This window comes from Abramis brama (assembly GCF_963993115.1).
Source record: "Abramis brama genome assembly, chromosome: 24".
In the NCBI taxonomy this organism is placed as follows: domain Eukaryota; kingdom Metazoa; phylum Chordata; class Actinopteri; order Cypriniformes; family Leuciscidae; genus Abramis; species Abramis brama.
Genome location: NC_139986.1, coordinates 20103181 through 20118443, shown reverse-complemented (window position 1 = coordinate 20118443; position 15263 = coordinate 20103181). Strand labels below are relative to the sequence as shown.

At 38.5% G+C, this 15263-nt stretch overlaps 1 protein-coding gene across 1 annotated transcript in view; it reads right to left on the bottom strand.

Moving 5' to 3' along the window:
• tmtopsb (teleost multiple tissue opsin b) overlaps positions 1-15263 on the bottom strand; it is a 41150-nt gene that overhangs the window by 9234 nt on the left and 16653 nt on the right. Inside the window, exon 3 of the mRNA XM_084102552.1 lies at positions 2394-2627. Within this exon, the coding sequence (XP_083958678.1) occupies positions 2394-2627 (234 nt within the window). The remainder of the gene's footprint in view (positions 1-2393; positions 2628-15263) is intronic.

The following is a 15263-nucleotide window of genomic DNA, read 5'->3' as shown; positions in this document are numbered from 1 at the left end:
TCTTTGAATGAAAAGTTTCTTTGAAAACTTTCTATTACTTTCGCTCGGATTCAATCCTTGATCACAAACTAGAGCATTGAAAGATTATATTTACTATAATGGTTTGTACATTCTTCCAAAGACTAGCATAACTGTTTGCTGTTTAATTTTTTGTCCAGCCATAAACTAGAATGAAAATTCAAACGGAATACAAACCAGCCATCAAAGCTGCATTGAATGGATTTGAACAGCTTTACAGGAGAATGCACACTGTAAAATATAATCCAGAGATAATGTAAATAACATTAAATAAATGATGAAAACAAGTAATGCATCTAAAAGCAGCTTTTCTATTACAATATATTCAGATTTTCTGAGATACATGGCAGATTAGTTGGATTAATGCATTTTTTTTTAGTTCCAATATGATGATATAAAAAAAAGAAAGAAATTGGTTTTATGATTCAGTCTCATTTTCCCTCTTTCCAGCATTCACTGGAGCTCGAATAATCAATATGGTTGCATTGTTTGGCCTTTTGCCAGTTTAATTCACATCATTGTTGTTGGCTTTATCATGTGTAGTAACTTGAAATTATAAGGTTTAAGGTATTTCATGCATGTTCATGAGCATCCATATGTTTTATCAATAATTTAAACCAAGCCCTTTGCTCTCCATAACATGTACATTACTTAATGAAATGAACAGTACATTGAACAATTAAAAACCATGTAAATAAAGGGAAAAGTCTGCATAGAACTCTTTGCAAGCTGATTCACCCAATTATGCCATCATTTACTCACCCTCATGCCATTCCAAACCTGTATGACTGACTTTCTTCTGTGCTACTCAAAAGAAGATATTTTAAAGAATATTGGTAATCAAACAGACTTCCATTTTATGGACAAAAACACATGGCATTTCTCAAAAATATTTTTTTTTTGTGCCATAGAATAAATAAAGCCATACAGGTTTGTAATGACATAAAGATGAGTAAATGACAGATTTTTCATTTTTAGGTGAACTATCCTTTTAATAAATCTCAATATACAATTTCAGTTTGTGGAAACATGACCTTTTAAGTTCATTTAGTACATTTTCATAAAATAAGTAGATCATTTCAATTAATAAAAAACTGAAAACTTTTGCCTTCAGTTTTTTGCCCTCAAATACAGCTGATTCAGTGCAGAGTAGGGGAGAAAAAAGATGAGCAGAAAGAGAGATTAGAAGTTATTAGCAGAATACAATTCAAAACCAGTAAAAAATAAAATAAAAAATAAAATCCTTGTTCAGTTTTGTCTCCAATGAAAAACTGAACCTTAGAACCTGATATTAATATTACAGCTTAATGAAATTTTCAAATGGTACAGTTTAAATCGGTCTTTGTATGACAGCCTTGAAATTTTTCAATACCCATAAAAGGTTATAATTTAATCTATAATGACTTGTCTAGAGGAACTAAGTGGACTTTTATTTTTATGGAGCTATAGTTTAACTTAAGCAACCCAGACATTCATACAATTTTTCGCAAAATAAGTTCTCAGGCAAAACACAGTTCCTATATTTCACATTCAAAGGCGGTTTGGACTTGGACAAAGAATGACTTTAACTAAGTTTGTGTAATTTGTGCTGTTAAATTCATACTAAAATGAGGTGCTGATCATGTTCTTTTGGGAATGACACCCAAACTGAAAACCCTCAACTCAAGTGATCCTGCTGTCAGTGTGTTATTTTAAAGAAAAACTCTTAAAGACTAAATACAGCAAAGAATAGCATGTGCTTATTACAATACACAGTAGCATCAAAAGCATATAGTGAGTTAAGTCATTCTTCGCATTAATTGCAATTGATTGGCTTACAAAATAGCAACTAAATTAATGATGCAAACAAATGGTGTTAAAACTTTTCTCAAAACTGTTATTACTGTAAGGCTTTTCACACCAAGGACGATAACTATAACAATAATGATAAATATATAGTTCTAAAAATCGTTCTAAACACAAAATAATAGCAGAGTCCAGCTGATGAACGATATTTAAACATTGGGAGCACATAGAATGAACAGGGCGTTCTCGTTTGTTGATGGACGCTTATTTAGTTATCATTATGGATATCTTAATAGTTATTGTTTTTAGTGTGAAAGGATCTTTAGTCATTTTTGCAAGCATTTAAGGTCATTTTTAGCTTAACACTTTTTGTGAAATGTTTAGCATTAAAGTGTTTTCTTTTTTTTCAATGAAATTCATCCATTTTTAAGTGACTCAGCATTCAAATTCTTATAGTATGTGCTGAACGTGGATGCAAATAAACCAATGCAAATATAACATCATGTAATATTCATATTCATATCATAGCCGTCCAATGAAGATCTAGCAAAAATAGCAGATTACTGATTAGTAGCTTTTCGGTTACCCACCTGTTTGTTCATGAAGATGTAGATGATGGGGTTTATGACGGTGCTGGTCTTGGCTAATAGAGAAGGAACAATGCTGGCCGCTGGTGTGACCAGGCCGGGCCGCCCAAATGTGGCTAGCAGGGCCATAATCCCGTAGGGCAACCAACACAGCAGGTAACACACCACCATGGTGACCACCATGAAGAGCACACGCTGCTCCCGTTTACGACTCACCGCCGTATTGATCCGGCTCACCTTTGTCATTGCAATTAGGGACGAGCAAAAAGAGGAGAAAAGAAGACAAAGAAAAATAAAAGATGTGAGGAAAATTACATTACACTGACAATGGTGTCATTGCTTCCTAAGCCAAAATGATAAAACTGTATATGCAGACATTTACAGATTAGATGAACGTTTAGCATAAGCTTCAGGACAGCTTGGCAGAAATGGATACAGCCGTGAATCGATCGCTCTGGTCTGTAATAGACCCTTAAACACAACAATGGGCGAACAGAAGGACCATTACACGTTGTAGAATTGCCTACTGAGCATGACGCACCATTTTCACAGTGTTGTAGCACTTTGTCTGACAGCTGCTAAGTGCTCTTTTGGTGTAGATGCCCAAGAGCTGAGAGTTGCTACTTTGGTTGAACTTTAGTCCCTGAAGTTTGGTGCAGTGGCGCTCTGATGTGCCATTCGCTCTCAGACACAATGTGGATGCGGAGTAAAGACATTTTCTTTATCAGTGCTTTTGTCTCATTCCAGTAAAATATTTAAACTGTCCACCAGATACAATTAGGCTACTTATTAACACTTCTATTCAGCAAGGAAGCATTACATTTATCAAAAGTGAAAATAAAGACATTTATACTTATTTCAGTTCTTTTGAACTTTCTATTCAACAAAGGATCCTGGAAAAAGTATCCACAAAAATATTAAGCAGCACAACTGTTTTCATCCGTGATAATATTTAATTTTTCTTAAAATCAGCATATTATTATGATTTCCGAAGGATCATGTGACTGTAAAATGGAGTAATAGCTGCTGAAAATTCAACTTTGCCATCAGAGGAATAAATTGGATTTTAAAATATATTATAATATAAAACAGTTATTTTAGATTCACAATATTACTGTTTTACTGTATTAAATGCAGTCTTCTTAAATATAAGAGACTTCTTACAAAAACATTGAAAAAATCTTACCAACCCCAAATTTCTGAACAGCAGTGTAAAGTAATTTATGTGATCAACTTTGGTCATGGGATCTTCAAACAACAAATGCAACTTTGAAATGGTTAACAAGAAACATTGTTCAACCTAAATCTGAAGTTTCTCCTAAATACAAATTTATTGCATATTTAAATCAACATATATTCTTTTAAATGAAAGCAGGGTATTTTTTTACACATGTGAAATGACCTAGCAATGTTGTTTTCTTGATTTAAGGTTAAATTTAACTATGTATTTTTTAGATTTATGCTTTAAACAAGAAAAATTGGCTACAGAAAAGAAACACGAAACAAGATATGCTCTCTGAATATAAATATGTTGTCTTAATACCTTACATAATTGCGTTTTTGATTTAGGATGTTTACAAGAATTTTCTTTTACTGGAAAATGAGGCAAAAATACTCAAAAACTCACATTCTTCCTGCATTCATGTCAAATCAGTTGTCAAACCCAAATAAGTGACTATACAAGTAAAATGAATAAAGCTGGCTGGAAAAAGAGAGAAAGCATGTATTGGGAAGTAGCCTTGATATAACATTAAAAGAATTCACCTCTACTTTAAGCCACATTTCCTCCTACTTAACTTAATGATCAGAGTCATACAGCACTTTGAATTATATGCTATACTTTAAATTACAACATGAACATTGGCCTGTACTTCTGAACACATTTCTTCCTGATTGGCCTGTACTTCTGAATGTAATGTAATGGCCAGTGCCAACATAATTGGGCTTTGACTAAGAGCTAATTAAGAGCAATGGAGTGGAACGAGTGCAGCCTTTTCTTCACAGGCGGTCCTTGCTAGGTACCCTCGATTCCACCGTACACCTTGAGCAGAAGCTGCAACTTGACAAATTATTACTTAGCAGAATGTCAGATCAATGTCAAGTTGCTAATAGGCTCCACATGGAGTTGGGCCACAGGTTTTTTTAGTTTTTTGTGGTTACATTAAAAAGTCCTATATGCACAGAAGGGCACCACACAGGGGTTCAGACTGTGAATAACACAGCGAGGTGTGAAGGCCAACGGGGGTGTGAAGTTATGGTGCAGAACATCACCGGAGGACACAGCCAGCGGCACATCTGCGGCCGCTCTACCAATTAAGAACTAGAGAAGACGTGATGGCTGTTTGAGATGCAGTGCTGAGATGGGTGGACAAAAAAAAGGGCAGTTCGTACCCCTCCATGTCATCCACAACTTCAACCCAATTGAAGTTTGATTGGCAGGTGGAAATTTCATGGTCACATTAAAGGGATAGTTCACCCAAAAATGAAAATTAGCCCATGATTTACTCACTCTCAAGCCATCCTGGGTGTATATGACATTCTTCTTTCAGACGAATACAAACGGAGTTATATTAAAAAAAATGTCTTGGCTCTTCCAAGCTTTATAATGGCAGTGGATGGCCGGTTTCTGTTTTGAAGTCCATAAAAGTGCATCCATCCATAATAAAAGTAATCCACACGGCTCTGGGGGGTTAATAAAGGCCTTCTGAAGCGAAGCGATGCGTTCGTGTAAGAAAAATATCCATATCTAAAACTTTATAGACTAAAATAACTAGCTTCCGACAGATGGCCGTATGCATCGATTTACTGCGAAAGAGTTACACTTGACCTGATGCATGACGCATTGACGAATGCAGAAGCGCAGAAGACAGTGCAAAACAAAACACCATTCACGAATTAGAAGTCTAAAACAAGAATTTTTAAAGAGAAATGTCAGAGGAGCTTGAGTTTGTTGCCCAGCCCTGTTTGTTTGAACCGCGAGAAGTGTCAAAGCTTACGCTATTTCTACATCCTACATCGTCAAGAGTTACTCTTTTGGCGTAAGTCGACTTGCGCAGGCCGTCTGCCGGAAGCTAGTTATTTTAGTCTATAAAGTTTTAAATGTGGATATTTTTGGATTATTAATCGCTTCACTTCAGAAGGCCTTTATTAACCCCCCAGATCCGTGTGGATTACTTTTATCATGGATGGATGCACTTTTATAGACTTCAAAACAGAAACCGGCCATTCACTGCCATTATAAAGCTTGGAAGAGCCAGGACATTTTTTAATATTACTCCGATTGTATTCGTCTGAAAGAAGAATGTCACATACACCTAGGATGACTTGAAGGTGAGTAAATCATGGGGTAATTTTCATTTTTGGGTGAACTATCCCTTTAAACACAGGATGCCAAAGCAAAGCAGGCTAAAGACGGACAACCTCAGATGTTAATCACAATAGGAGAACAGCGAGTTTGTTGTGTGTCTGTGTAGGTGTGTGTCCGTAATCCTCAGATGAATTCCAGTAATTACAGCACAACTCTTGATGAAACATAATTGCTGGGGAATAGCAACTATAAGCAGTTATTTAAAAGTGCCGAAATGCTAAATGGATTAAACAAATAAACTGTGAAATAGGGAAAATTAGTCTAACTAGGACAGAAAATGTGCTTTGGGAACATTACAATAATCACACAGAGTGTGAAAGCAAAGGCTCAATCAATGCTCAAACGCTTATTTTAGCATAAATATATATATATATTTTTTGCTCTCTATAATAAAAATTTGAGATTGAATAGATTAAAAACTAAAAAACACAAAAATCAGATGACATTCAGAGCTGTCAATCTTTTAAATTGTGCCTGGAGAGACAAACTGCAACCGTCCACAAAGTTGCATCATTAGAGCGGGCGAGTGCATGTAAATCCAGGCGTGTGTTACACACCTAACCCCAATGTTGTGGTGGTGTTGTGGTAATGAGGCTCTCCCCTCAGGGTGCGTGTGAGCCCTGCAGTCAGAAGGTGGCAAACCCAGCAGGATGGAGAGCTGTGAAGGAGATGTTAATGCATGTGGCATATCCTGCGTCTGTCAGAGTGTGTTTGGTCAGGGAAGATCCCTCGGGTATGTGGGTAGGTGGACGTCAAACATTATGTTGCTAAGAAGATTCTGAAAGCTGTGATCACAGCTGAGATCGGCAAAATAAACTTTGTTTCCGGAGATCTCACTCTGTTCTTCTCTGATACTGATAAACCAACAGTCTCTCTTAGAAAAAGAAATGTCTGTCAGCAGTCTGTGGAACATGGGTAAATCTTTCAGTTCTCCAGTGAACCTGATATTTGGCTGATCTGGGGGGGGGGCTGGGATATTTGGCTGATCTGCTCCTTAAAAGTTTTTTTTCTTTTTCTTTTACGGACTCACTGCTCCGAGGCTTTATGAGTGATCCAAGTGCAGCATTTATTTAGGACAATCCACAAAAGTAGTCAAAATCAGGCAAATGGTCAAATACACACAGCAACCAAGAATCCAAGGAAACAAGCAGAGAACGTGAAATACCGGAACAGAGAAAAATAATACAGGTGCTCAGAAATGCAGTGGTAACACTAACAAGACTAGACAATGAAAGCAAAGGAGAACACAGCTTAAAAAGGCAAATACAAACAAGCTAATGAACCACAGGTTGGAGAAATCAAATCCTAATGAGTCGGGGCAATGGATTATTGGGCATGGAGTTCATGATGAGATACAGGAGACAGAAGGAGTGCCCTCTGGTGGAGATCATGGACACTCCAGCTGGTGAATGTGACAATTCCAGCCTTTACCAATCATAGAGCGTTTATTTCATATGTAAGCATATTTGACATTATAACTGAAATATACCCAATTGAATCAGAATCAAATCGCAATCAAATTGAGCGCTTCTGAATCAAAATCAAATCGAATCAAGAAATCTCTATCTGTAAATCTGTATACCCAGCCCCACAGTACAAATGATCACGAATCCGGTTCACACACACAAAATATGAATTTCACTTGCTACCAGTCTTATACAACAGTTGATATAGATAAATCTGAATGCTTCCATGAAGTTCATAAAACAGTTACAGAGGACAGTTTCTTATCATTAAATCATTTCTCTGAGCATGCTATTGTAGGGAAATTTCACTAACTGAAACTTTCAGTAATATATATCAATTCTGAAAACAGACACATCTGTTTGATGACTCAACTGTACGTAATCATTAAATAAAAAGAACAATAATCTGGCGATAGAACAGTTGTAATCAGCGGGCCCACACACAATCTGCACCCACAGAAGATTTCCACAGAACTGGAACACCCTTCATTCACCAAGTTCTACACATCCCCCCACACTTTCATGCTCAATGATTAAATATTTGGGCTAATTTAATTGTGTTTTCAGCTTCCAATACTCTCAGCTCCGATTAACACATTTCCCCATGCTTAAATCCCTTCGGCAGATTTCCCCATAAATCAACGCAGAAAATAATCCCCAGATTCCCTCTGTGCCTCTTAACCATTAAAGCCTATAATAGGAAATTTTTATTTGTTAATAAAACTCTGACATTTATGACATCAGCATCACTCCGCTCATATGTTCTTTGCATCCCCAAGCTCTACATTTTACACCATTAAAAAGAATAAAGGATGGATGGATGGATGGGCGGACAAACAAAGGGGCAGACAGACAGACAGATAGACAGACAGACAGACAGACAGACAGACAGACAGACAGACAGACAGACAGACAGACAGATAGATAGATAGATAGAATGATGTGGTCTCAGAAAGACCCTGTATAAGGACTAGTTCTAGAGCACTAGAGTAATGAAGGACATTTTTCTAAAAACACGAAAACAATTCAACACAAAAAAGGAACTAAAAAAGTGAGAAAAAATAAGTAGAGAAAGAGAGTTGATAGCTGAAAGATGGATGGCTGGGGTGACAGAGGGAGCAGTGAGTGAGAAGCACAAAGCAAAGTCAATAACAGACTTAAAGAAAGTGGCAGCCAGCGAGAGAGAAAAGGGTGATGGTACTACAGTGTATATGTATGAGGAGTAGGAGTAGAGTGACAAGGGAGAAGGACAGATAAAACATTCTAGACCAACCCATTTCAGTAAAATAGGGCCTGACGATCCTCTCCTGATTGATTTGGGGTATAACCTAACCTGATCCGTCGTCGCCCGCACTAAACAAATATAGTGGAGTAGATCATTAAATCTTCTGTCTGACAGGTGGGCAGACCAGTTGTGAGTACAGCTGCTTAAAAAGCTCCCAGGAGAGTGTGTTGCTCTGTGCCTCTCTTTCTTTATCATTCTTGTTCTCCCCCTATTTTTAAGCAGCCAGTTGCTAGTACAGCATACATAAATCAATGTCTTTTGGTAAACAGAATAGAGTGCAGACGTGAATGTGATGAACTCATTTTGGCGGACTCTGTCCTCATGTAAACTGGTGACGAGGTTGAGTGTGTGTTCAGCAATACAAACGCTCCTCCCACCACGAATCAAATTTTCTGATTGTAATTATATCCCTCTATTTATCACATTAATGTATTTATTTAACATTTTGATTAAATTCAGTGTCCACTAATTATAGACTGTTATAAAACCCAGTCAAATGGAAATGATAAAGTCTGTGCAGGAGTTTCATGAGAGAGTTAAGTCAATAAGAAAAGCATGAATGCATTATAAATGAATGAGTCACATTTTATCATTTTTATTTAAACTGTACAACTGTTTCAATTGGACAGCTACTTGCGTGTGATCAGTCCTGAGAAATTAATCTTTAATCATCGGGTGGCTACATCCAAAACCACCTGTCATAGTATATGTGCATGTTTAAGCAGAAAGAACAGCATACTGTATCAACTTGTATCAACCTTTATGTAGTTCTGGAAAAAGTCAAATCATTTTGATATTTTAGTGAATTGGATTGTTCAGAATGCAAGGTTAAATCAACGTCACATATTCCCTGAACTCTTGGTTGATTAGCCTAAACCTTGTTTACTTCAAAAAAAAAAAAAAAACGGTCTGGAGTAAGTTCAGTCAACCCGGAGTATGAAACTAAGAGTTGGTGACCACACTGGGGCTGAGTCAGAAATCGCATAAGTCTCATGATTCTCTTATTTTGAATAAGTGGAACCCCTTTAAAAAGTATGTTCTATATAGTATGAATGTGTGTAATGTGTAAATGTAATCTGGACGTACTACATTCGCCATGTTGTCATTATGTGACCAACCAGCGTCAGTTACATCACTTCACTGTCATTGACAAATCCTTTCCCATGGCCTCATGGAATATTAAAGTATCTATCACATGCACACTTCCGAACCTCGTTGAATTATTATTATGTAAACTGTAAAGTAGTTTAATTGAATCATAATTCATGCTGCATACTCCAATACAGTAGGTGGCGGCGTGCACTTGATAAGTCATGGTTGTAATCTGGCATAAAACTAAAAGAAGAAGAACCTCGTCGAACGAGGTAGGTAATTCAGGTACTTTTAGTACTGTGTATTCGGACATACAACTTGTCACATACTGTTTGATTAGTGGTATTCAAAAGGCGGACCGCTGTCCGGTTCCGGTCCCTGGCTTGGTTCCATCCAGACCGTGGGACATAATTGCGCCATTTGACCATTTCTACACTTTAAAGTATAAGCAGCGTGTCAAAACAACGGAGGAGTTCACACCACAAGCGCTCAGGGTCGTTTACGGTGATGATTTTTCAGGACTACATCCTCTAACATTTTTATCTAGAGCCAAACGTGCTTCATTCAATCCCTTTTCGTTCTGTGTGCGTTACTTCTCTCTCCTGCTAAAGACAATTATGTTCTGTCTAGTCTGCACCTGTTCTCTTTAGGCCCTGATTAGTTTACCCTTCTCCACCTGTGTCTAGTTAGTTTCCTCATTTCCTCCTGTGTATTTATATTTCCTGTTTTGTTCAGTCCCTTTTCGGTTTTCGTTTATGTTGAACATGGTTGTGTCTGTCCTGCCTGAGTTAGTTTCCATAAAGACTGTTGTTACCCTCATCTTTGTCTTGTGCCTTCAACGACCACAACAGCGATACAGAAGAACCGACCTCTCAAAAACGAGAAAGAAAAAGATGGACTCACCAGCACTGCGACTCCTTCTCCTACCAGAGAACTGTAAGTGGCTTGGGTACCTGGCCAGGGGGCTCCGGAACGGAACCATCACCCTCACAGCCAGCGAGCCCGAGGCACCCACTGAGAACATCAAGGCCCTGGAGTTGACGCAGGTAGGTCAGTCCACCTCAGAACCAGGAGCGGACTTGGACCTAATAGACCTGTGGTCCGCGGATACTATTCCCTCCCAATTCCCCACCCTTGAGTCTTCATCCTCCTCGCCAGTCCTGTCCGGAAACCTGCAGCCTGTGTCCCTGCCTAACCTCCTAGTCCCATCTCCATCGCTGGTCACGGCCAGTCACCTTGATCCGTCGGCACCACTGGTGTGGTCCAGCTCCTCGGCTCTGCCTCCGCCACTCATTCCGTGTGGCTCATCCTCTGCGCCTCGGGCTTTCCCTCCGCCAGCTTGGCGTGAGGCCGAGCCCCCGGCTGCATCTCGGGCCTCCAGGCTCATATCTCCACCTCTGCCTGTCAGCTCGCCACCATCCCTCGACTCACCGCTCCCTCATCGCCTCTGCAGCCAGTCTACCCGGAAGCTCTGCTGGGCTTCTTCGTCTCTCCAGGTCAGCCTCCGGTGGTCAACGCCCAGTTTCCACAACGGACTTTCGGGATTCCGGCTGCGCCTACACCCTGCACCTCTACAGCTTCATTGAACTCCTCCCTTCCTCTGACCTCCCCGTCGTCCTCATTCGCTCCAGCATCACCCTGGTCATCGAAGTCCTCGTCACCGCTTCAGTCCCGCCTCAGTCAGCGACTCAGTGTCAGCCTTCCAAGCCTGCGATGTCGCCCTGGTCCGTCAGCCTCTCTGCTCCACCGGTTCCTCTGCCACTCACCATGGTTCTGCCTCCATCTATCGGTCCCAGGGTTCTGTCTGCCCCCTCTGTCAAGACTCCTCCCTGGTTCCTCCCACCATCAGCTCCACCATTTTACCTTTCTCCACCTGTGTCTAGTTAGTTTCCTCATTTCCTCCTATGTATTTATACTCCCTGTTCTGTTCAGTCCCTTTTCGGTTCTTGTTTATGTTGAACATGGTTGTGTCTGTCCTGCCTGAGTTAGTTTCAATAAAGACTGTTGTTACCCTCATCTTCGTCTTCTGCCTTCAACGACCACAACAGCGATACAACGTTTTGCTTTTTTCCATATAGCATTATTTATCAGCATATTAAGAGCATTTCATAATAAACAATGTTCTAATTTGGTAAATTATTTAGAGGTGGCAAGTTAAGACTGAAAGTTAACTTTGTTTTGTCCTCATGAGACTTTTTGATTAATTAGATTATGTATGTTGCTTGATTATTTGTGCAAAATATAAAAATGGTCCATATTTTTCATAAGAGGTAAACGCTGCACCCCCAGTATGTTTTCTCAGTCCCAAGGCCATCTATGTGCAATACCCATAGGTATAAAAAAAAAAAAGCAAAAATGAACATCCAGTTGGGAGAAATATTTAATTCTAAGGAGAAGCGCATCATCTGGATCCATAATTATTTTTTTTAATGCCAATTTACATTCTTAGTGCATATCTCCACCTACGGGGCAGTTGTGCAATCATTTTTTAATTTTATCTTTTAATCTTTTATCTTTAATCAGTTTTGTATAATGGTGAACAATAATTAAATTGTTTGTTTGATGAATGATTACACTAAAATAAAACTGTGTTTGCAAAGATAATATGGCTGTATAAGTTTGTTTAGCCATTTTGCTTCCACATTTCTTGTAAGGTGAGATGTATCACATAGTCTATGTATTTTTATAGAAATATATTATATAGAAAACGTCCTGTTGCCGAAAACAAAACAAAAAAGGTCTACAATGTTTAAAATGAGAAAATATGCTGAATACCTCTGAAGTAAACTAAACTGCTCCAGAGTTATGTTTAGAGAATACGTTGCTATGGCTAATTCTACCTGTACATACCCTGAAAGTTACCTTAGGTTAGCTGCTTTCTCTGAGTAAACTTACCCAGAACACAGCACATCACCTGATTTCTGGATTAGGTTTGCAGAAGCCATACCCATTCCTGAAGGACCCTATCCACATTAGAACTGCTGCAACATTTGCCCAACCACAACAAAAACAAACACTGCTCTAAATAGTACAAGACAGAATATGACAGTGCAGCACATTTCAGAATTGCCTCATAATTTTCTCTTTCAGGACTGCAGAGTAGCATTTCAGCACCGCAGAGTAGCATTTCAGCAGGAGATTTAATAAAGACGTGTGACAACAGAGATATGGTGAATTTTCTGACAACCTGAGGGCTGTCTGTTCTGTCTGAAATGAAACAGGAGATGAGGAAGGACTGGGAGAGAGATGGTTAGCTAAGAGCAGGGGTGTCCAGTCCTGCTCCCGAGGGGGGACGTTTGTCCTACAGAGTTTAGCTTCAACCTTCCTCAACAAACTTGCATGGAAGTTTCCAGTATTCCTGAAGACTTTGATTAGTTGGTTTCAGTGTAATTTTTGTGTCAATGAGATATCATTATAGATTTTAATAATAGTTTGAAGATTTTATATTTTTGATTTTTGTGATTTTTATTATTTACACTTTACAATAAGGTCCATTTGTTCACATTAGTGAATGCATTAACATTAACAAACAATGAACTACATTTGTTATGTTAAAGCTGCCGACGGCTACAACTTTTGATTTTAATAATGCATTAGTAAATGTCGAAATTAACATTAACTAAGAGTTAACTAATGTTAACAAATGGAACCTTATTGTAAAATGTTAGCATTTTTTAAACCTGTATAGTTTTTATTTTATTTAGTTTTAGTTATTTTAGTACATCAAGTTAAAGTAAATGAAATTAAAAAATATTTCCTTAGCAACTAGCTGAAATAAAATGAGTTTACATGCTAAGAGAAATAAAATATTTCTTTTTAACCTTGTTCATGTGTGTTTAATTAGGAATGGAGCTAAACTCTGCAGGATAGTTCCCTTCCAGTAGCGGGACTGGACACCCCTGGTTAATATCATTGGTCCTTGAAGTTCATTACAGAATAACTTTAGCTTTTACAACATATGGCCACTTAATCTACCAATTCTCCAAAAAGACTTTAACTTCATTGCCATGTCATTTGAAGGCTCCTAATTAAGAGGGACTGCACTGTAAATAGCAGACTAATTAAGTTGAGAGTCGTCAGGCTCAACTTCAAAACAAATAATACAAAATAGGTGATACTTATACACAGCTCATCATTTACTCACTCTCATGTCATTCCAAATGTGTATGACTTTCTTTGTTCTTTGGAACACAAAAGATATTTTGAAAAATCTCGATGTTTTTTGCCCATACAATGACAATCAATGGGGTTCAACAGTGATGTTCATTCTATGGGCGAAAGCAGTTGAAATGTTGTTCTGCCGAAGAAAGAAAGCCAGAGTAAATGACAGAATTTTCATTTTTAGGTGAACTATCCCTTTAAAGAAATGCAATTTGAGAAGTTAGAAAGAACAGGGAGGAAGCAGTAAACTCTGATGAAAACCATTCAACCCCATGCAGCCTTCAAATCCAAACCTATTAAATCTGCAAAATTTTGTTCCTGAAACCTCACTTGAGGTCAACACTTTTCAGCGATGGCAACGTGACCTGCAGCAGATGTGAACTTGGTTTCTCTCTCTCTTTGACTCTCGTTCTGTCTACCCAGCCTGTCTCTGTGCGAATGGACAGTTCTGTCTTGAAGGATGGAGAAAACGAGCGTGGCAAATCCGCTGGGTTTTTCTCCCCACGTTTCCCCAGTATGCTCCTTTTCACCCGCAGTGTGAGTTTACAGAAAGAGACAGGCCGTGTCCGAGCAAATGAGGCTGTTCTTTGGGAAGGCGGTCGGCCCCCTACCGGGTGACATTTTGGATTGGTTAGTCAATGGCTGAGTGGAGCGACAGGAGCTGGGAGGGTTACTCTATGCGCTCTATGCACTGTGAATACGCAACTGTCACATCTTCATTCAAACTTATATAACAATGTGACACTTTCTGGGGGACGGAGGGACAAAGCCTGTAGGTGTACTTACTGTAGGTGACATTCACACTGTCACAGTATCCACCCAAGACTCTTATAAATAAAGTTACCAAAAAGGGACAGAAATGCCATAGAAAAAAAAAAACATTTTAGGTTACCTAAATAATCTTTTAGTGAACAGTTCTTAAAAGAACAATTTTTTTCTTAGTTTGAATATTTAAAAAATCTAAAGAACCTTTTTCAACTATAAAAGAACGTTTTGTAAGGTTCCGTCGGTGTTAAAGGTTATAAGACGCCAATAAAGTCGCCATATCAAGTAAGTTGCGATAGCCTTTTCTTCCTTGTTGTGACGTATATCCCAGTGAAACGACTTCCCGAACAAGTAAAAATGTAGGGCGGGACTTGATTTTGTCCATCAGGAATTGATTGGATCTTTGAGGTTTGCAATTGTTGTGATCTCATGTGAGTGACAGGTTGTTCAACCCTCGAGCCAGTAATTATGTTAACAGAAATGAGAAGAGATGCCGCTGTAAGGGTTTTTCTGATGAAAGATTACGAGGGCACATGAATAAAAAAAAAATGTGCGGGGATTAATCATTTATAATAAATGCTGCAACATTCATATAGAAAAATAGGAATATTACATTTTAGTTTGCATGTTAATTGCATGTTGTAATGAAAGCCTGAAAGCCTGTGGTCTTATTGATTGTAAATGGACTTGAATCATTATCCAATTGATTGCTTGTGATGCATGCAATTGAAAAGAGC